Here is a 23,189-nt window from a genome sequence, read left to right as displayed (position 1 = left end):
TTGCCTATTTGCAACCATGCCACCAAACTGGGTGTGTTTATTAATTTAAACTCATGGAGTAATGTAATTACACTTAATGGGATAACTGTAATCTTATTGTAAAAATCCGTAATAAAACGGGATATTTCAAAAATTAACATAAGAAATTAGATTACTGTTTCTAAGCAGTGGCTGTGAAACGGATTAGCTTCATTTTTTAAAGTAGACCTCAGACCCCTGATTAAAGCAATAATGTGAGTTTGTGAATATGTGTGTGTGTGTGTGTGTGTGTGTGTGTGTAAGAGGGTTGGCAGGAGCGGACATGAGGGAGAAGGTTTGTCTCGTTTCTTCTAAGTTCGCTCAGTCTGGCCACAGCTCTCAGGAACAGGTTGCAGAAACAAGAAAAAGCACTTGATCCCCCCCCCCCGGCCTCCCGTTCACCAAACAACCCCAGTGGCCAGAGAATCTGTGGTTAGCAAAGAGTCCCGAGTGTCATCAGATATCCATGCTAATAGCTGGTGGTCTTACCCGTGCCGTCCCAGTGTGAGGGTGAGGGATTTCAGCATGTGACCGACACACTCCACTCCAACACTTAAGACTCCTATGGTTAATGAACAGAGAAAAATATAATCAGTATTCATCATAATTGCGATAACACTGTTTTATCTCATTTGCAATGATCCATGGTATTTATAGCAGAATTTAACATGGATTGTGCAAAAGGTTGGTACAACAGAGAATTCAGTATAGCTGTGACAAATTCTCATGGCATTGCAGTTAGTAGTAGTGATGTGTGTGATAAGTTGACTTAACTATTTAATGTTGCTACTCTTGCTAGTTGCCACCAGAAATATCAGTTAAACTAATTATTAATATTTTATCAATGTACAATGATGGTTAACTGTTGTGTCTGAGATGTTATGCAGCCACCCACCACTAGACGGAGCTGCAAACCCGGAAGATGGCAGGCCCCCCTCTCCGGAAATTGTAAACCAATAAGGTTGGAGACAAGATAACATCTCGTAAACCCAGCGTAGTTTGGCAGTATTTTGATCTAGAAAATAAATGGTTGTATGGTTGCATGTAGGCTGTGTCAGAATAAACTGGCATATAATCACTCGACCGGAGAAATGCGTAACCACATTCAGCACAGGGAAGAAGGCTGCTGCCGCTAGCACAGTTAACATTAGCCATACTCAGCAAAACAATATGATATTGTTTACCCACAGATACTGTGATGCTGTGAAAGATAACGCAGTTCATCACAGGAAGATATGCTCTGCTCAACTTTGTTTTCTTACTTTTACACTTGTCAACTAATCTAAATTTAAATTCCCATTTAACTGACAGGAAAATTAGAAACATCCCTGGTTAGTATACAAAAGAATTACTCTGTACTTCCCTGTTTTGTACTAACAGGAAATTATATTTTACATGCACCAACCTGTTAAACTGTGACTTTGAAATGCCAAAAAAAACCTCAAAGATAAAGCAACATGTTTTTTTGTTTTCGCATTGCTCTGCAAGAGAATATTGCTCAACAGTCCATTTAAAAATCAAGCTGTTTTGAAGTCTTTTTAACTAACCTTAAATTCCTCACTTCCCCAGGAAACACACTACATATTTAAAACCTGCTTAGAATAAGAATGTAGATTGGAATTTGGATATAGTTTCTCTATAATGCACTGGTAATTTGTCCTGGGCGTTTTGCTGCCTTGTACAAACTGCATGCTGGGACAGGGCTCATCACAGATGTAACCCTAAAACATTATATCACTGGCAAAACATGTTTCCTTTTGGTTACATAATTTTATGAGAAAACAAATGTATTCCAAGTACGACACAGATCATCTCTTGTCTTCACTCACGCTATGACTGCTTTATTTTAAATCCATTATCAAGTGACCTAGAGCCTAAAACACAAATAAATTCATGCTGTCATTAGCTCCTAGGTTTTTCTGCTGGTACCTAATGAGTTAATGAGTAATACAAGGACATTTGTACTGACAAATAGTAAAGGCTGGTATCTGCCATTAGAAAATTGTTTCCATTGCTACCATAAACACAAATAGAAGATTTGACCACCTAAAAAAAGACTCACTAAAAAAAAACTAAATAAACTAAAACTAAAAAACTGAATACTGAACTATAAATTTTAGTGTTAATGTTAAAGGCCAACAATAACCAATAATGTTTAAGCACTCATTTTGCATATTTGTATCTGAATTACTCTATTGTATTGGGTAAATATCCCAAGACCTTTATGTCTAATGTGGTATGGTAGATGATGATTTGTCTCCCCCTTAGGGTTATTAACTAAACTGTTCCTCTCTCATATAGTAAATGGATCCTCGTGTTCTTCAGTGACAATTTCAAGAAAACACCATTAGGCATTCAAATGTCGAGTGCTATTAATATTTTCTCTGATTAACTCATAAAAAATGCAGTAGGTTTGTATTATTTTATCTGTAAAATTACAAGCTTATCTACTTCCTCTGTGTACTCTCTCGAAATAACATTGGTCAAAGTAGTGAAGATTTGAGGTGATTTTTTTGTTTTTTCATACTCATTAATATGATCAACAGTTATCTCACTCTACTCCACTAAAGCTAAAATGCTCCCCAGTGCATGGTCGGTGGGTCAGTGAAGGCTGAGGGCTATCAAAGCAGTGTATTAAAAGGAGCTCTTTGAAGCTTGTAAACCACGGTGCCCAGCAGGTCCACAACAGATAGAAGCCTCTGATTGGTCAGGTGTGTGTGTGTTTTTTTGCTAGATCGATCCACGGAGCTGACATTCTGGAGCATCAAAGCTTTCAGCACACTAATCTGACTCCTCCTATGAGGGCAAGGGTTGTTTTTATTATTTTCCTTTTTTTTTTCTATGAAATGCTTATTCCTCAGTGGGACTCCTGCATGCTTATGATATGAGAGTGAGCAAACCATATGTTTTAAAGGTTTGGAAGGGAATGAAAACATATTAAAATCAAGCTTGGACACTATTTATCAACAAATAAATAATGCAAAACTATAGAGAGAGATGGGCAGAGCAGCAGAGAATCACAGGGCCATTCATTGGGCATACCATTGGCAGTAGAGGAGTGACACCACAGAGATTCACACACCACTGCTCCTCAAAGTCAGTTTCCCCTCACACTGTCTCTGGAGACCTGTGCCACATACACACTCATGAAAGGTGTGAAAATCTGATTTCCCAAAAAGGATCGGTAATTCTCTGTGAGGGTGGAAGCCACAATCAATAAATCATTGCTAAGTAGATTGTAAAGAAAAAAAAATTATTCCCCTTTGGTATCAGTGCATTAGGATTCTCCTGAGGATGGATGAGGCAAGATGGGGGTGTGAGACAATCTCAATAAAGAAGAGGCAAATCATACCTTTGGCATTCATCTGGACTCTGGCAAGCAGCTGTCAGCAGAGCGAGGAAGGACAGGGAGAGTTGACTAATATCTGAGGGATTGATTTAGCCACAATGTTCAGGAATGTCTGAAAATAAAAAAAATAAAAAGACTTGATTTTAGTGTTAAGGTTTTGATCTCTCACCCTGACATAATAACCAATTTTAAATCTTTCATTTTATCATTGAATGCAGAGGTATCTTGTTTATTAAGGAACGCTCAGGTGGCTGTGACAGCCATTCAGTGGTGGAAAATAAGTACATTTGTTCAAATACTGTGCTGTATAATTTTAATATAAAGGTTGCATTTTATGCTACTTTATACTCCTTTACATATTTTACTTTTAAGCCACTACATGTCTCTGACAGCTATACACATCACTTATAAAGATTTTACATACAGAACCTGATCAGCTTAAAAATGTGTTGCACTGTCAAAGTGAGCTCCACTTTGACCTGCTGGTGTGCATCAATATAATCCAATAATATAAAATGTATAAATATATAACACTCTCAAAGAGGGTGTTCTGCATATAAGCTAATAATACTTATAAGGACCTTGAATACAGGAGTTGTATTTGCTGAGTTTTATATTGTGGTACTACTACTGGTACCAGCTACTGTTGTAACTGGCTGGGGAGGAGCAGCTTTCAACTACTTTAGTTGCATATTGCTGGGTAGTTAATTGTAACTATGTGTTGTATTTCATGCATTCAAGCTTATTGCACGTTTTGTATGTACAATATTAATAAACAATGTAAACAGTAACTGCAGCGGAACTGTAGCTGATAAATGTAATGTGGTGACATAAAAAATACCATATCACTAAATGAAATTTAGTGTAGAAGAAGTAGCCTACCAAAAAATTAAAAATACTGAAGTAGTACATCAAGAACCTCAAAAGTATTTCAAAAACTAAAAAGTATTTAACCTAGTTACTCTCTACTGCTTTCCACCACAGTAGCTTAAAGGATCTGAATACTTCCTCCTTCACTGCAGCCATGAACTGTTTTATCCACCTAGGGAAAGTTTGAAGGATAGTCTGGCATTAATTAATTGTATTTGGCAGCTGTTCAAATTGTTGCAGTCGATATAAAAAAAAAAAAACCTCTATAAAGACATGATTTGTAGTTTAGAGTATACCTAGCTGTACTTGTCGCAGTTAAAGACTTTATTAGGGTAAGACATTAACTTTTATCCCAGAGAAAAGAAACGGGCAAACTGTTACGTGTAACTTGCTAGCTTAACCGTCTCAAACACGAACGTTAGAGATAAAAAATGACTCTAGAAAAGTCTAAACTGAAGCAAAAACCAGCTTTTAAGGCGTAAGAATTGTAGGGAAATAAAAATACAAAGGTGGAAAATACATTTTTAGCTCTCACCTGCCCTTAATTGACACCACACCTCACCTCTCGATAGTTGGCATCGTCTCTCTGTCGGGCAGACTCCAATACCCACAATGCCTCCCGGTTTTAATTCAGTCATGTGATTTAACTTATGACAGGGAGCAAGCTTCGACAACAAACATCGTATATTGTATTGTGGATGTTTTTGACATGAAGCAAACTTAAATGCGATATTTCCGGAGCTTTAACATGTATTTTCTAAACAGGCACTGACATATTATAACCATTCTGTCGGGATTTAACGCTATCTAATATAACAATGGCGGAAGTGGAAGAGGTAAGCACTGCATGCTAACGTTAGGTGGCTAACTGTGGATGTTTTCTGCATCAAATAAATAAGAAAGATGACCTGTGAATTTTGTCAACTGTCTTTTTGTTTGATTTACCCTCTTATCAAAACCGTCTCATGATTTCTATAGCGTGGGAGGCAGAGGTTTGTGAAAATATTATAGCTGTACAACGATAGGATGTCTGTATTCTCTAAAGAAATATGGAACTATGCCTTATCTTCATCATTTAAATTAAATTCAGATGCACCAACCTCTAAATGTCCCACAACTGTAATCTTTGCTGTGTTATATTGTCAATAATCCCTGTTGTTAGATTGTTGAAATTCATTCAAAATGTGTCTTCATTCAGGGCAGAAAATCAAGTGAGGAATTCACAGATGAGTCTGAGGTAAGAAACTCAACCATTATTAATTTGTGCTACCATTTCTTTGTCTTACAAAAAGACAGAGTGAGAAAAACTTTATTTCAAGCCAATGGGGGCCAGGGAAAAAAAATTACACCCAGAAATGTCATGCAGTTGCACCAGTATGTCAATGTAAAAATGCATCAACAGCAACATATTCTCAATGTCAGGGGGTGTGAATGGTTCTGTGAATAGTTCTGTCAAGCATGGGTGATGTTTGAACCCAAATAAAGCTCCCTGCCTCCTGAAAGGACTGTAATACATAGCCAGCCTTTATCAACCCAGCTTGATCCCGTAAGGATCTTTGTCAAGTTTGAGAGGTGTCAAACACTCATGAATTACAGATAGCTCTCCTGATCCATCAATATTATGGCCGAGCTTCGGCATGTTACAGTACACTGGTGCTTCTGAGAACCACAAGTAGGCTAAATAAAATATAGCTTTACACATCAGCCTGGCAGGAAGGGGAGTTTGTCTTGATAGGAAGCAGAGAATAGAATGAAATACCTCTCCGAAGAAAACAGTTAAGAGTGAGCAAAACGAAAAGAGGAAAATTCCAGGCTTGTAAATAGAAAGAGCTTCTACATCCTGTTTTTTGTCTTTGCACACTGTGTTCAGTATTGTAGAACACACAACACTCACAGGGAAACAAGCACCGGGGATTGTGGGATTGCGTGTCTCCTCCAAGTGGCTGCAAGGAGATGGTTATTTAAGAATAGTCCAATATACTGTAGTTTGCTTGGTGTCTAATACTGCTGCTGCTGTTACCTGGTTCACAGCAGCCTTTCTAGATGAAGGCAGTGAGGGCCTCTGTGTACTACACTCTGCTACTCACAGAAGAAATGAGCAGCATAATAATTTGTCAAAATTATGGATCTTGAAAGTTGGAGGCAGGCTCTTCACTACCTTTGCAATTTGTCCAGGCTAGTCTGATTTGTAATGACATAGTACAGTAATAAGCTCAGTTGTGAGTGTTTCTGCTTGGTCTTGTTTTGATGCCTGATCTCTGAACCATTTACGTAGGAATGGGTTTCATCTTAACTTTGGAGTACAGTGGATGAAACCTAGCAGCAGATGACACATAATAATACTACAGTAACATACCTATTACACCTCTTCTTCCTCACTTTAGCACTGAAACAAAATAAGCAGAGTTACTTCAGAAATTCATTTTGGAGAGTCGGGAAGGAAGTACCTGACCAATAATTTGAATCCTAATCTGAGAATTTTAATTTCCCTGTCAGATTACATTTTTCACAATATTTACAAAATGCTCAATCCCAGCTTCATTTAAAGAGGGAAGGTTTCCATTTTTAACCCTGGTTGTCTGAGAATGTAACCAAATTGTGTCGTCGTATTAAATTTGCTTTGATATAACAGCTGTGCTACCAGAGAGCACATGTAGTTCAAGGGTTTGAGCCAGAAAAACAAGCTGAGGTGGGTGAAGAAGTGGATTCATTCAATTCATGTCCTTCTGTTTAGCCTTAATGTACTTTTCTAAAGAATTCCTAAGTTCATGTTTCCTGTGTATTTGAGGAATGTTATTCTACATGTGGACATGAGGAATTGTTCAAGCCATTGTATCTCAATTTCCAATAAAAATGGGTATAACACAAAGGCCAGCTCTGTAGCCGACAAAACAAAGGGAAAGTTATAATAGATTTAGTCACAAAATATGCTTTTATCTTATAACTGTGGTCATAATAAGCACATAAAGGTGGGTGGAAAGTTAAAGGAAGAAATGTCATCTGTGTCTCAGTAATGTGTTGGTCCACCGCAAGTGTCCAAAACAGCCCAAATGCTCTCATGTGAAGACCCTACAAGTCTCTGCAACTCTACTGGAATCATGAACACCATTCTTTTGAAAGATATTCCCTCTGTTGGTGCTTTGATGATGGTGGTGGAGGGCACTGTCTAAGACATTTATCTAAAATTTCCCATAAGTGTTCAATTTGGTTTAGATCAAAAAGCCATAGCATGCATTTTACATCATTTTCACACTTATCAAACAATTCAGTCTCCAGCTGCATCATGTATCTGCTGCTGTTTGTCGACTCCTTTTATTCAGATTTTTACTTTAATTTGTCCCCCATCCCCATCCTGTCACCCATGGGTGACAGGATGATACATTTCTCATCCTACATGTAAGTTTGTGACTAGTGTGGTGTTCAGTGTGTATTTGAAAGCCAGAATGTAGATAAAAGACTTGGTTCAGCTTGCTTTTTATCTTAACTGCCAATAGGCAAAGGATATGGCAAAGATGGTTACAACACAAGGGCCAGCTCAGTAGTTGACAAAACAAAGAAGCAACTTACAAGAGATGGCAAAAGTTTGAAAATGGGTAGTTTCTCCCTTGGGATGAAGTTTGCCTTTGTTGTTTGATACGCCTTTGAAACCCGTGACAAATGCCCTCGCATCAGAAATCTCACAACCAGAATACACAGGAAATAGCCTAGATATGGCGTTGTTGAGTGGGAAAGGATTGTTTTTGAAAATAACATTTTTTCCACGCTATTGTCCCCCACCTCTAACCCAGTAGCACATAATGGCAGACAATGTTTTGAGTTGATGCACCCTCTGGGCAGCCACAGACTGTGCAGCATTGGTTATAAACTGAATTATGAGTAATATTCAGGCTGTGACTGGCCGCAAACGTTTGCTCACGCTGGAAAGTGTAACACTGTAGAATACCTTAAGTTTGTTTTATGAAAAGACCAAATTCATGTATTTCACTGGGGATGAATGGTCTCATGAAAAAAAATAAAAATTACTTTATGCTGCATTTCACGCAAGGTGATGGAAATCTGTCTTTGTGCATATATCTCCTGGTACACACATTCAAGACATATGAATCTTCTTTGAAGAGGTCAGAATACATGTAGGATTGTTCTTGCTGCAGTGATGGTGACAGTGTGAATGTATTAGCTGCATATTAGTTATTGGTGATCAATGGAAAATTAATTGGCAACAATTTCCATAACTGCTTAATCATTTTAGTCATTTTTCAAGCCAAAATGTCACATGTTCTCAAGTGTGAGGATTTATTGCTTTTCTTTGTCCTGTCTGATACTGTACTAGATGATTTTAAGGTCCTGATTGAGAGTCTTTTACAGGAGAGAGAAATCAAAACATTAATCAACTATGTAAATAATAGTTTCAGCCCTAAATTGATGTTTTATCTTGTCCAAGTAAATAAAGATGAATGTTTGTTCATCTGCTGTTGTTGTTCTCCATATGATAGTGGTATATTATGGTTATACAAAATTATTTTGCCAAATTTCTAATGTAGTTAAAAACCAACGATATGCATTGTCTAATTTTTTTGTTTTACACTTGTGAAGGGTTTTGTCTGATGAACAGAGGAACACAATTCATTGCATCGAACATCAAGTCAATTTAAACAATTTAATGTGATTTTGCATATCATAATAAATTTTAATTTAATAGATTTTGAAAACTATGCTTGACATTCTTATGTTCTGATGTTGATTTTTAACCATTTTCCCCAACCTTACAAATACGTTTATTTTCAAGTGTGATGGAGTTAAAGGTCCCCTGTGGAGTTTTTCTTGTCGTTAACATTCGCTGTTTCTCGCCAAAAATATTGTGTGTATCCTTAAATGTGCTGAAGGCGTTTCCTTCCTCATAAAACATTTGTATTGTATTTAAAATGTTAAATGATTTAAATCCATGTTTACTAGCTAGCCCTCTTCTTCTTCACTGCCCTTTTGGTGGCACATTACCGCCACCAACAGCCGGTCGGTGGAATAGTGTGAAACCGATGACCGGAGTGTAAATTGCAGAGCCTGCGCCCTCGTGCGTCCCTCATGCAAACCGAACAAAAGAGGGACGCACATGTAAAAACTTTGCTCTGTAGCGCCACCAGTGGCCAGAAACTCCACAGGATACCCTTTAAGTTGAGTTATATTGAAAGCATACAAAGTCATGTCACCTCCATCACAAAGCACTGGGTTTAAATGACTTGAGATGGACATTTTTTGTCTCTTTCAGTTTACTGCATGAAGGGTTTTGTCAGGGGCTTTCAGAAAGCATTGTGAGCTGTAGCAATTGTGAGGGGGGACGCCGTGTTGTTGTAATGAATACCTTTTAAGAAAATGATATGGTGAGAGCCCATCTTAGGAGTCTACTTTCTCAACCAGGAGGAGGACAGCGAGGAGGAGCCCAAGCTGAAGTATGAGAGGCTCTCCAATGGGGTGACCGAAATCCTCCAGAAGGATGCAGCCAGCTGTATGACCGTTCACGACAAGGTAGAGGTTATAATCCACCACCCACAAGGACATTTCAGTTTCAAGTCCAGCCATGTCAAGTAGAGATTTCTCATTGTTTATGTACACATTTGAGAGATGTCCTCTTCAAAGTTGGTTTTCGTCCCCTCTGTTGAATCTGTAAAGGCAGGCCATTCTTTTCTCACCTTCCCCTGCTTTTCCACTCAGGGAGGTCCATCAGGAGACACCAGGCGCCATTGTCTTCTCCTCTTTTTATTCCCACTGTTGAATGCTGATATTTTTAAGAGGGCCACTCTCAGCAAGATGGTTAATCGTCGTGGCACCGGCAGCACACATGCACGCCTGAGCAGAGCAAAAGTCATACCCAGTCGTGTCTCCTCACCTGATGTTTTATTAACCACTATTGATTTTCATTTATTTATTTTTACTTTGAGGATTCGCCCCCCGCCCCCCCCTTTATTTTATAACCTCAAAACAGCAGCCGTGCCACAGTGAGAGACATTGTTTTTGCTGAAATTCTAAATTTGATCTGACTGTCTTTCTTCCTGGGATTTCTGTGCTTGTGTACCTTCTGCCATCCGGCTCCCTGTGTGGTCACACCAGCCCCCACCGCCCTCCCAGGCAAACTCCCACAACCTTAAAGCCACCGGCAGCACATATTGCCTTATGTTGCCTCATATTTTAAGTGTCTGAATCGGAATTTCATTTGAACAATTCCATTCTGATAAATCCCTTTAAAAGTCGCTCCGCCTCACAAGGTTGAACCCTTTATTTATTTATTTTTGGTTATTTTATTTGGGGAGATTGCAGGGGCTCTGTCTGACATGCTCAGCTGTGCCTGTAAATATAAGCATTTCATTATAGACTGCACTGAAGCATGGTGGGCTCGCCGCACATCCACATGCTGGTCTAGAAGGGAGGGGGATTAGGAGGAGGGCATGGAGCAGGGGCTGGGGTGGAAGAACACACACTTAATCTAATGCCAAAAGCCCCCAGTTTCTATAATTTTTTTGTCCCCGTGGACTCATGTACACACACACACACACACACACACACACACACACACACATACACACACACGCACGCACACACACATTTGCACGCACCTCTGCTGAAGCACAAAACACAGAAACCAGTTGCTGCTCAGTAGAAATAATAGCTCTGTGCTGGGCAGGGAGGTGATTGGGTTGCATGGGGAGCATGGGAAGAAGTCAGATGTACAGTGCATTTATTATGCTTAAGCATTTTAATTTGAGAAAAAAAAAATGCCATTTCACACTGCCTGCTTTAATAAATAGGGCTTTTCCACCCCCTGCAATTTCACAGTTTTGCCTCCAAGCCCACCCAATCCCCACTCTGCCCATGTCGCTCCAGCTCCAGGAAATATTTTTTTATCCTCTTCCACAGCCTTCATCAGCACAAGATTTTTCCAAAATCTTGAATTGGTTTCAAGTGTCTTCTAGTTTAATTTACATTGCATTTATCCCTTTTCAGTTTCTTGCCCTAGGTACCCATTTTGGAAAGGTCTACCTGCTGGACATCCAAGGAAATGTCACTCAGAAGTTTGAAATTGTGAGTACATTAATATTCTTTAGGTAATAATAATAGAATTCTTCACGCTTTGTGGTTCATGTCTTTTTAGCCGTGCTAACATCATAGCTCTGTGGTTGGGCCACCATTTTGGTCCAGACTGAAATTTCTCAACAACTATTGACTGAAGTGTCATGAAATTTGCTACAGACATTCATGGTCCCTACAGGATGAATTGCAATTACTTTGGTGATCCCTGAACTTTTTATCTAGCGCCATCATCAGGTCAAAATCTGAACTTGTCCAATAGTTTGGCTTATAACCAAAACTATTGACATTCTCATCTGCTAACATTTCGTTGATGCTAATTTGCCAACACACTCAATTAAGATGGTTAACATTATATAACAACAATAACAATGATATATTCAACATCAACATGTTAGCATTGTCGTTGAGAGCGTGGTACCCTGGTAGATGTAGTGGAAAACTTCACAGACAGAGAGCATCATTAGGCTGTGAGCACCCTGAGGTGCTTTTACACTGGTAACTTGTACAGTCTGTGGTGTGGCCCCTCAGATATCAAAGAATGTAACTCATCATTTTTAATAAGACAGTAAGCAGCTGCAACTTGAAACATAATGTTGTCCCTGCTGATATGTTCCCAGATGGCCTCGTGGTTCATGAGTACGCTGTTGTGATGTGCCAGTGATATGTGAGAAGTCTACATATTTATATTTTAAAGTTAAGGCGACCTAACTGTAACTTACTTTTTTTTCCACTACAGTAGCATTAGCATTTATTTCAAAGCACGGCTGGTCGCAAAGCTGCTAGCATGGTATGCTAAGATACCTTCATTCAATCATTTTGTTCTGTCCTAAATAGTAAAGACAAATCCTGCAGTTCTTTACCTGCAGTTGTCTTTTATTGTTTCTCTGTGTGTTATCCTACCAGAGGGATTATAACCCTTCTTGTATTATTGTTTTCCATCTCCACAGTGCAATCCTTACAGCTCAAACATAAGCTGCTGTAATACAGTGTATTGTATCTTACTAAGCCAGTTTCTCAATATAAATTTCTCCTTGTAACTTCTACAATCTTGCCTGAAGCGGGCCTGTATCCCTTGATTGCCACGGCCATTATTATTAATAGTCCTTGAGTTATCAAATTCTCAAAACGGTGCAGAAGTCTCAGATATAACTTGTAGAGGTCAGACAGACTGGGCTGTAGCCCGAGTACAGAAATGCTGAGGTCAAGTCTCAGCAACACACCACATGCGGGTAGCAAGAAAAATGTTTCTTAACATTTTTCATGTTTGATTTATTCATTGAAGTGTTTAATTCAAGAAATGAAGCTCTCGACACTGTCAGGAATACGAATATGGGAACTGAGTCTGAATTTTTTTGCTGGGTTAAAAGAACATAAACATACTGGCTGATTATAAAATCCCCAAAACATGTACATTTTTAACTATAGAATGTAAACTGTCCCCTCAGTTGCTAAAACTAACCCTGAAGGAAAATTTCACACACGCAATGTATGTGTTGGATGTATCGCCAGAAAAGATCTTGCATATCTGATTCAGTGGCTCTATTTTACTTTGCCAATACATTTCTGCTCACCTGATCTGGAGGGAATGAGTTCTGAAAAGTCATTTAATTTAATTTAATTTAAAAAAAAAAGTCAAAAGAAAAAAGAAAAGATTCAGTAATCACGGCTGATTTGGCTGGCTCAAAGGAGCAGTTTTACATTACTTTACCTGCGCTCGTGCTGCAGACTGTAGTGTTCCTGCTGAGCACATTGATTCAAGTGCTCACCTAAGGACCTCGCTGCCAGTTATCAGTCGTTGCCTGAAAGAAACAAATAGAAGAGACACCGCTGAGTTCTGGCTGATGGATTTGTGACGTAGTTTCATAATGAACCATTCAGAATTCAGTGAAAAGCACATTTAATATGCCGTACAAAATACCCAGGTGAACCTAATGCACTGGAGGAAATGTAAATATATGATAAGCGCAAAACTTTTCCTCCTTTAGTGTACACAGAGGCACAGTCGACCCTTCAGGGATGTTTTTAAGTAACATTTCCTGTAATTTATGCCATTTGGTTGATCCTTTTATCTAAAGAGCCCTATAGTCTCATGCATGTCTAAAATATAAAAGCATCAGGAGTGAAGGGACGCTTAACCTTCTGAGTATTAATGCCATGCTCTATGCATTGACACATATGGGACCATTCATCCATTACATACTCAAATTTTGGGGGGTTTTTTTCCCTGTTTTGCTTTTTCTGGCATTTCACTTAGCGAGGTAAAATGTCAGCCAGCAACATTTGGCCAGTCACAAAGATATTCGCCCGCCTCTAAAAAAAGATGCCATGATATTGTGTCTCCGCAGAGTTCAGTGAAGATCAACCAGATCAGTCTGGATGAAAGTGGAGAGCATGTGGGCATCTGCTCCGAGGATGGGAAGGTGAGATCTCTCTGCTCATCACCGCTGGTTACTGATCCTTGGGCCCGCAGCGAAGAATCACCAATCAGTGTTTTTCATCTTCCATAATTCGTCCTCAGATTCAAATAAAACTCATCTTATCAGTGTTAAACCTTATGCTAATGATGTGGAACTTGAGGTATTTGGTAGTGAATTTTTAGAAGGCACTTCTCTCACTGTCAGAGCATTAACCTGGAGTTTTATCTCCACCATATCTACACATAAACCCATATTTTTTTCCATGATGTGCGAATTTATAAAAAGCTCGTACCAATTTTGAAGAGTAGGGGAAAGGATTGCACTCAGATCCGTTGAGCTGTCAGTCAGCCATCAGCCGTCTATGGATACCCTCTCCATGTTCTCCACCTTGCTGTTATCTTGTCTCTTCTCATCATTACCACCATCCTTCATGGATTTCGCAGTCAAGATATGCTCTCTGATATCACCCCCCCACATACACACACGCACACACACACATTTCTAGTACTTTGGTGGCAAAAACAAGATCTTGTCGCACAAAAAGTGGAGCAGACAATTAAAATCAATGCTACAGCAATTGTTTGCCCTCAACCAATTCAGTTGGCTGTTAATCCTTTGAAATCTAACTTAATCCTTAATCACTGGTGCGGCTAAAAAAAAAAAAGATAGCATCAGAGTTTTATATTATTCCCATACTTAAAAAAATCTCTTCTTTTTGGGGTCTCAGATAAAGGAAAAGGGGGTGTCGTGTACTCTAATGGTACATTGGAGGTTGCTGTGGTCAAGTCGAAGATTAGGACCCCTGTTTCTAAACCCTGCAGGGTTCAAAGAATCAAGTTGCCCACTAATTGGTGACCCAGTGGAGAAGTAGGGAGCCAATCAAAGTCTTTTCTGACCACAATTCTCCCCGCTGGCCTTAGATAGTTGCAGAGACAGCAATTAAAGGAGACATTTTGAGTTATTCACCTTTGCTTGCCATTTCGCTGTCTCATCTCTGTTTCAGGTTCAAGTGTTCGGCCTCTACACAAGAGAGGGCTTCCATGAGAACTTTGACTGTCCCATCAAAGTAAGTTGCCAAAACCGAAGTGTTTTAGTGTGTATTTATCGGTATTACCTGAATATAACATTAAAAAAAAAATTCAAATTTCACTCTTCTAAACAGTCGAACCTTATGGTCTCATCTGTCCCCTGTCCATTGTTTCATAGGTGGTAGCGTTGCACCCGCAATTCACCAAATCGAACTACAAACAGTTTGTCACCGGGGGCAACAAGGTAGGTTTTAGAAGTACTCCGTACCTGTGCAGTCCCTATGTACAGTTTCTTGCCATTTCTAGGTATTTCCTGCCACAATGATTCATCCTGATTGTGTCCGGGTGAAGCCGAATCCCGCGAACCTTCTCACTTTGGCTCGGCTGAAGGCGATGTACAGGCCTTTGTCTGGTGTGAAAGGCTCTTACTTTTCTGTCTCTTTGCTGGAGTGCTCTCGGGAGAGCTGCCCATTTTCACAAAGTGCTGTTCGCTCAACAGTGTTTGAAAGGCAATACTTCACAAGCACAGCAAATAGATGTCATTATCAAGAGGGTACATAGTCTTAGGATTTCCGGGCGCATACAGTGATCTCTTTCCTGAACGCTGTTTCTGGTAGGTATGTCACTACGGGAAGGTGAAAACTGTTTTAGACGTTAGATTTGTCTTTTTTGCCTTCGGGAAGTGAAACCAACCACGTATTACCACATGCCAATTACACTACTATAAACTGCACTGATGTAGCATCATTGCGCAGCCATCCATAAATAAAGTATACTGACATTTATACAACAGGGGTGAGGAAAAACAACTTTTTTATGAAACCCCATTGTTAGTGTTACTTTGCCATTTTCTTTCAATTGCCGCTGATTCCTCTCAGTTCCAAGTTGTGAAGGCCTCCACAAGGTGCCTGTGATGAAAATCAATAAGCCTCAACGGGAGCCACGTCCTGTCACAGGAAATTCAATTTTGTCTCCACAGTTCTTTTGTCATATCATCTCTTTGTAGAGCAAACTGTTTATTAACATAGCCCAACTGCTGAATTAAAGAGCCTATACAACCTTCTCTCGGCCTCCGTGGTAATATTATGTGCTTTTTTTGGGCGGGTTTCTTTGTATCAGTTTATTTTGTAAGGACAGTAACAATGCAGGGAATGTGAATGGCAGGCTTTGTCCTCTCCACCATGTACAGCACAAGGCCTGAACATTAAACTGCGATTGATTAAGTAGATCTGAGGCCACCTCAATGCCACATTGCAATGAGATAAAAAAAAACAGACTTCACACAACACTCAGTTGTCTGACTGAGCTGAAGACGGTACACATAGCATGTTTAAATACTTATTTCTGTATTTTACACCACCCACAGTCACTAAATAAATGGTGTGTATCCTAAAGAAGCCGTAACCATTAGGATTTAAATGAGAGGGATGTATGAAATCATTCGTGACGTCAACCATGTGAATCTTTAAAATGAATTCCTCCACCACTGAATGCGACGCTAATGTGAAGCGTTCTCACTCAGATGGAGTCTAATGAGCGATCTATCTTTATTGTCTTTGTGCTGAAATGCTCTGAAGTGGAATTAAGATCTGGATATAAGGATTAAAATCAGGTTTTACTTCATTATTTACGAGAAAGTTCCCCACAGTTTTAAGTTAAATCTATAAGGGCTGCTTCACCCTTTTATCAGACGCAGCTCCTGACTGCATGTTCCTGTGTAATGTGCTGTTCATCTACTGCCCTCTGTAGGCGGTACGGAACAACTGCACTCCTCAGTTTCTTCTAACTTGAGATGAGCATAGTGTTGTGTTAAATACTGTCCTGATTCCTTTTCCTTTTAGCTTCTTCTGTATGAAAAAAACTGGCTGAATCGCTGGAAGACATCTGTTCTTCATGAAGGCGAGGGCTCCATCACTAATATCAAGTGGAGAGCTAATCTCATTGCCTGGGCAAACAACGTGGTGAGTGCTCTGTCACACACTCTTAAAAACATGAACATAAAAAATACAATACCGAATCTTAAAATGTTTTGTCTCTGTCGGTTTCTCTCAGGGAGTTAAAATCTATGACATCAGCACCAAACAGCGGATTACCAATGTGCTGCGGGACAACGTCAGTCTGAGGCCTGATATGTACCCATGTAGCCTGTGTTGGAAAGACAACGCCACCCTCATTGTTGGCTGGGGTACTTCCATTAAGGTTTGTTTTTTTGTTTTAACTCACCAGTCATCGCAGGCACCAGCTCCTGCAGTTTGTCAGAGTCATTTTCTCATTTCTCCTCAGATTTGTGTCGTGAAAGAGCGAAATCCTACTGAGATGAGAGATCTGCCCAGCCGCTATGTGGAAATAAGTATAAAGTGCACTTCACATTATGAGAAACTGTGTAACAATAATCTTCATTTGTAGAGCACTTCTCTAAACAGAATGTTTCATTCAATTCATCAATTTCTTAGTTCCTACAAAGCCGATCATTTGAAGATGTGTGACAAATATATAGAATATTATGATTTTAGCTTTTGTCACCACTCCTGTCTTGTAAATTGATTAAATCCACTGTAACAGGATGGATAACGTTTCTCTTCCTGTGTCTCTTCCAATCAGCGTCTGCGTTTGAGACCGAGTTTTTCATCAGCGGCCTGGCGCCGCTGGCGGATCAGCTGGTCACCTTGTTCTTCGTGAAGGAGAACTCTGATCACATGGTAACGATACTCCTTTTACATGCACACTCTAATTGTGTAAATCCAATGATGTGTTTATTACTGAGGTCGCAGTTAAAGGTGGTGTTGTACTGGACTACGTTATTACTGAAAGGCATTTTGTCACAACTTTTAGTCCGTACAACACCATCACCAGCAATGACCTCAGTGCGAAATCATGTGATTCAATTAACACCTCTATGACGGCATCAACAAAAACCTTAACAAAGATCAACAACAAAAATCATAAAAGTTGATTTACGGACAGAACAGCTGTCTTACATTGCATTAGACTGCACAGATGAACCTAACAAGTGGAATATGACTTTTTACTGATTGTGTGTGTGTGTGTGTGTTTGTGTTTGTGCATGCAGGACGAGGAGTTTCGTGCACGGCCTCGTCTCGACATCATCCAGCCTCTCGCCGAGAGCTGTGAGGAAATCTCCTCCGACGCGCTGACCGTGCGCAACTTCCAGGACAACGAGTGCAGAGACTATCGGCTCGGTGAGACTGTAAAAACTGCCCCAAGACAAATGTCACGCAGCCTTTTACTGCGCTCTGATTTCATTATGCACCGGCTGTCAAATGTCAGCTGTAATGCGCAGTACGCGGAGGCATAAATGTATTTTCATTAACAGAGCATGCAGAGGGAGAGTCGCTCTTCTACATCATCAGTCCCAAAGACGTTGTTGTGGCCAAGGAGCGAGACCAGGATGACCATATTGATTGGCTGCTTGAAAAGAAGAAATATGAGGTTTGCGTTGGTGAATTTTATGAATGTTGCAAAAAGGTTACAGTCTATAATGTCAATGTTTAATGTTGTGTCCTATTACTGTGGTTGAACTGTGACAGGAGGCGCTGATGGCTGCAGAGATCAGCTTCAAAAACATTAAGAGACACGACGTTCAGAAAATTGGGATGTCTTACATCAATCATTTAGTGGAGAAAGGAGACTATGACAGCGCTGCGAGGTAGGCTTTGCATGTTCTCCAAATGGACTGTAAGTTGTGAGGTTTGTGGGAGATATATATAATCAGAATATTTCATTCTTATCATTATTTAAAATGTCAGAAAGAAGGAATACCCTTAAACATAGTCCAAATGTATTTTCTCTAAAATTGCTGAGCAGTTAACATGAGATTTTAAGTTCCTCGAATACAGATCCGAGTGAGGAAAAGTTTTCCATTTATAGGCTGATGGACTAAACTATATAGTATGACAAAAAAAAACTCTTAACTCCACCTGCTAACTTTTTCCAGAGCTTAGAGCAGTGAGTGAACCTTGAGCTGTTTTTTCCAAGGTCAAAAGAAAACTTTTACTTTGAAAGACCAAATCCTTTTTGACTGTGCCTCCATGTTTAACATTTACATTGCTGATGAATTGACGTGACTGTACAGCAACAAGAACCTCCACCGCTAAAAGTCATCTGCTTGGTTCATGTGTTTTGTTTTTTTCAATGCAGGAAGTGTCAAAAGGTTCTTGGGAAAAACATGGAACTATGGGAAAATGAAGTCTACAGGTTTAAAACCATTGGACAGCTGAAGGTAATTTAAGAGCTCTTTATTACAGTCAACATGGTGATGAATTGATTATGAAATGTGGCGTCTCTTATCAATATTGAACCTCCTTCCATCTTCAGGCCATCAGTCAGTATCTGCCCAGAGGAGATCTGCGTCTCAGACCAGCCATCTATGAGATGATCCTGCATGAATTCCTCAGAACTGATTATGAGGTACTATGTCCTCCACTGCTCTCATCGCCTTGTGACAAATCCGGCATAAATGAATTATTTGATAAACGTCAGCTTAACTCTCTGTCCTGTGTCTCCACAAAAGGGTTTTGCCACGCTGATCCGGGAATGGCCTGGAGAGCTTTACAACAACATGGCCATCGTTCAGGCCGTCACAGATCACCTGAAGAGGGATCCCACTAACAGCACCTTGCTCACCACGCTGGCTGAACTGTGAGTCAACACATTTATTGAGAGCAACACAAAATGACAGTTTTTAATTATTATAACTAAATGAAAAACAGTTTGGAGCAATGCTGTATATACTGTATGTTTGCAATGATGCTGAGGGGGTTTCTGGGGTTGACTTGGTGTGAAAATAACTGCTGGTTGAAGAAATTGACACTAAATCATCTATATTTATATAGTAGTAACTAGTCGGACTTTTGCAGGTACACCTACGACCAGAGATACGACAGAGCCTTAGAAATCTACCTGAGACTGAGGCACAAAGACGTTTACCAGCTGATCCACAAACACAACCTGTTCTCATCCATAGAGGACAAGATCGTGCTTCTCATGGACTTTGATAAAGAGGTAAAAGACGAATCGTAGACAGATGAGGACGTCTTGAGTTTGAATATTTTCATTGTCACGTTTTACGTTTTTAAAAATCCTTCTGAATTTAGAAAGCTGTTGACATGCTCCTCGACAATGAAGACAAGATATCAGTAAGTGAACCTCGCACCCATCGATCTTTTTTCCGGAACATTGCGAAATACGCGATTCCGCTGAATGTTTTTCCCTTCACTCACTAACAGACGGACAGGGTGGTCGAAGAACTCGCAGACAGGCCCGAGCTTCTGCATGTGGTGAGTCGACATGCAGATAACTTCAGATACAATCACGTTAAGTTTGTCACTTTAATTCAAAACTCATTTCAAGGTGTTTTTTCCCTCCACAGTATCTCCATAAATTATTCAAGCGAGACCACCACAAAGGCCAAAAGTACCATGAGAGGCAGATTGGCCTGTATGCCGAGTATGACCGACCGAATCTCTTACCGTTCCTGAGAGACAGCACACACTGCCCACTTGAAAAGGTACAATCCCACATGCCGTCCTACTGGACAATCCACATTTCCAGAAGCTACAACAAATGAATGATGTTTTCTCCTCTTTTCTGTCCTTCTCCATCTCAGGCTCTTGAGATTTGTCAGCAGAGGAACTTCGTGGAGGAGACCGTCTTCCTGCTCAGTGAGTGTTACAATAATGTTTGTTTCCCTACTTTATGTGAGATGCTTTGAAGGACGCTAATCTGACATGTTGCTCCCAGGCAGGATGGGGAACTGCAGACGAGCTCTGCAGATGATCATGGAGGAGCTGGAGGACGTGGACAAAGCCATAGAGTTCGCTAAAGAGCAGGACGATGCAGAACTGTGGGAGGACCTCATCTCTTACTCCATTGACAAACCACGTATGATACAGTTTCCTATTGACTCAGTTCTAATCATTTGTTTGACTTTCTTCCTTCGTCATTTTCTCACTTTCTCCTAATATCAATTTGTTTCCGTCGCTCTGCTATTGTCTCTCCAGCATTCATCACTGGCCTCCTTAATAACATCGGTACACATGTGGATCCCATCCTGCTCATCCATCGCATAAAGGAGGGCATGGAGATCCCAAACCTCAGAGATTCGCTTGTGAAAATCCTTCAAGACTACAATCTACAGGTGAGACATGTTTCCCCTCCATTAGCTCACATTCAGTTTCACTTGCAATCTTTATGGTGCAGAAATAAAATCAGTATTTGTCTATGGAGGGCTGCATTAATACTTTCTCTGTCAACAAAAGAGCAGTGTGTAATGGAAAGACAGCACTGATGCAAGAGACAAAGCGCCTAGGTGACATAATACTACTATGAAATCCACATAAGTAATAATATGTATCATCAACAATAAAATTTTTATTAATAGAGAGTTAGAAGATTAGATTAGTAGTGCTACATTGCATCACTTTAGTTTTATGATAAGCACTGAGTTTTAAAAAATCTTATAACCTCAGTAGCTCCATTTAGAAGAAGAATTTATCACTTCAGCTATGATTAGGGTGATTTTAGAGGAGAAATATTAAAGCCCTCACAGACGTTTTAAGACATATAAAAATACTCTGCTTGGAATAATGATTTGTGTCTGAGATGGGTTTTTTCCATAAAAAAGTTCAATGACTTTGTTAAAAAAAATTTAACGGTTAGTAACTCTACTCCTTCTCCCTGATTGAAAAGTTCAGACTATGAATATGTAAATATTCTTCATTTCAAAAGTTGTGTTCACTGAAACGTCGACGTTCTCAGTCTGTTTGTCCCCAAAGTTTCAAGTTTCCACATCACACTTTGCAAACTGGGCCGCGAGTGACTTCCAAACTAGTTACGTCACTAACTCCTGCTCGTTATGGTCGCATCTTAAACTCAGATTGAAGATGAGCAGAGAGAAAATTTAGAAACTAGTGTCAAACTGTGTTGATTTGTTTATTGACCAGCTTTTGTTTCCTCGTTTCCAAGATTCTCTTGAGGGAAGGATGTAAGAAGATCCTGGTGGCCGACTCTCTCTCCCTGCTGCAAAAGATGCACCGTACACAGATGAGAGGAGTCAGGGTCGATGGTGGGTGCACTTTTCTGGCGTTCATGCAGTAGCAGTGGACATTAAATCCCTGAACTTTTTAAAACTGTTGTTGTTGTTGGTTTTCTTTTCAGAGGAGAACATTTGTGAGTCATGTCATGCCACAATATTACCATCAGGTAGGTCCTTAATGTCGCTGTGTGCAAGTATTTTATTGTCGTGCTGCATTTAAAAGCTATTTGTTTCTTATTTATGCTTCACACCTGTGTTTAAGACATGGCCAAACCCTTCGGAGTGGTGGTCTTTCACTGCAGACACATGTTTCACAAAGAATGTTTACCATCTCCAGGAACAGTGAGTAACTGCGTGTAGTCTGTGTCACTCGTGCTGTTTCATTTTGTTTCTACATGAATCATATCCACCCATCACACGTTTCCTCAGGCACTATTCTATTTCATCCAGGAGGATCAAACATTGCGTTTTCTTCTCCCCGTTTCAGATTCATGGGGTCCAGTTCTGTAACATCTGCAGTGCGAAGAGGCGAGGGCCAGGAAGTGGAATACTTGAGATGAAAAAGTAACGAGGATTTATGCGCTCACAATGTTATTATTGATGCTTTTATCTTCCCCCTGTTGCTCTCCCTTTACTGTCAGTGCATTGATCAATAAATATCACTTTCCCTCAGTCGCTGAACTGTACACTTGCAAAAATGCAAAACATTTATATCGGATTTTCTCTGTATATTTAAATCCAACAACTGTAAAGTGCTGCACTTGTTCTGCTTGCCACTAATGTGATTTGGTGATGAAAAGTTTGCAACGTCTGAGAAATAAAATAAAATAAAAACTGCCTGGTTTGTGTCTGGTAATTATTTATGTCCTCCCCATAACTCAGTTTAAGTCAATACTGTGAAGTCAAGATGTGTGAGGAGAATTTATTTACACGTGTATTGTAATGTGCAAACAGTTATTTCATTCATCACAAGGCTGGGAAACTTTTAAGAAGACCATCCTCAACAATATCTTATATTTTACTATTATTATTATTGATTCTGAGGAGAAAGAAAATTCATTTATTCTTAACAGTTTGAGCTTTTGTATTCCATTGACTGGTATCAAAGTTGAAAACAAATTTGCAACATTACAGCAGAGATCATAATGAAATATAAGATGTTGTGGAGGATGGTCTTTGTAATGGGTTCCCGGGTTCTCTTTTTAAATATATTTCTTAAATGACTCAAAATATTCCCAGAGTAGACATCCAGCTCACTTGTGAGATCACTTGTGATTTTCAGTGGTGGAAGAAGTACTTACCCTTAAGTAAAAGTAAAAAATGTGAAAATGTCCTTCTACAATAAAAGGACTAGAAATTTATTTAGTAAAAGT

General features: G+C 39.7%; 1 protein-coding gene across 1 annotated transcript; it reads left to right on the top strand.

Annotated features, from left to right (window-relative positions):
- The first annotated feature begins 4,866 nt into the window (after positions 1 to 4,866).
- vps41 (VPS41 subunit of HOPS complex) lies at positions 4,867 to 22,653 on the top strand. Its single transcript, XM_023408384.2, has 28 exons — positions 4,867 to 5,073; positions 5,436 to 5,474; positions 9,650 to 9,757; positions 11,231 to 11,308; positions 13,663 to 13,737; positions 14,738 to 14,800; positions 14,941 to 15,006; positions 16,604 to 16,723; positions 16,815 to 16,961; positions 17,046 to 17,112; positions 17,364 to 17,461; positions 17,833 to 17,962; positions 18,097 to 18,212; positions 18,311 to 18,429; positions 18,921 to 19,002; positions 19,098 to 19,190; positions 19,294 to 19,421; positions 19,640 to 19,784; positions 19,877 to 19,918; positions 20,009 to 20,059; positions 20,152 to 20,289; positions 20,389 to 20,443; positions 20,523 to 20,663; positions 20,783 to 20,919; positions 21,747 to 21,846; positions 21,939 to 21,983; positions 22,079 to 22,158; positions 22,304 to 22,653. The coding sequence occupies exons 1-28, from the start codon at positions 5,056 to 5,058 to the stop codon at positions 22,382 to 22,384; spliced, it is 2,562 nt and encodes an 853-aa protein (XP_023264152.1). The 5' UTR covers positions 4,867 to 5,055; the 3' UTR covers positions 22,385 to 22,653.
- The last annotated feature ends 536 nt before the right edge of the window (positions 22,654 to 23,189 follow it).

Source organism: Seriola lalandi, unplaced genomic scaffold, assembly GCF_002814215.2.
Source record: "Seriola lalandi dorsalis isolate HSWRI2012SDOR001 ecotype SW California unplaced genomic scaffold, Sedor1 jcf7180002054360, whole genome shotgun sequence".
Classification (NCBI taxonomy): Eukaryota; Metazoa; Chordata; class Actinopteri; order Carangiformes; family Carangidae; genus Seriola; species Seriola lalandi.
The sequence above is the reverse complement of the archived record's forward strand: the minus strand, read 5'-3'. Positions and strand labels throughout refer to the sequence as shown.

Bases quoted from the DNA above. Each gene is read 5' to 3' on its own strand.
- vps41 (XM_023408384.2), top strand. The intron at 9,758-11,230 runs GTAGAGGTTATA...ATCCCTTTTCAG, and splicing joins GTATGACCGTTCACGACAAG to TTTCTTGCCCTAGGTACCCA. The intron at 20,290-20,388 runs GTACAATCCCAC...TCTCCATCTCAG, and splicing joins CACACTGCCCACTTGAAAAG to GCTCTTGAGATTTGTCAGCA.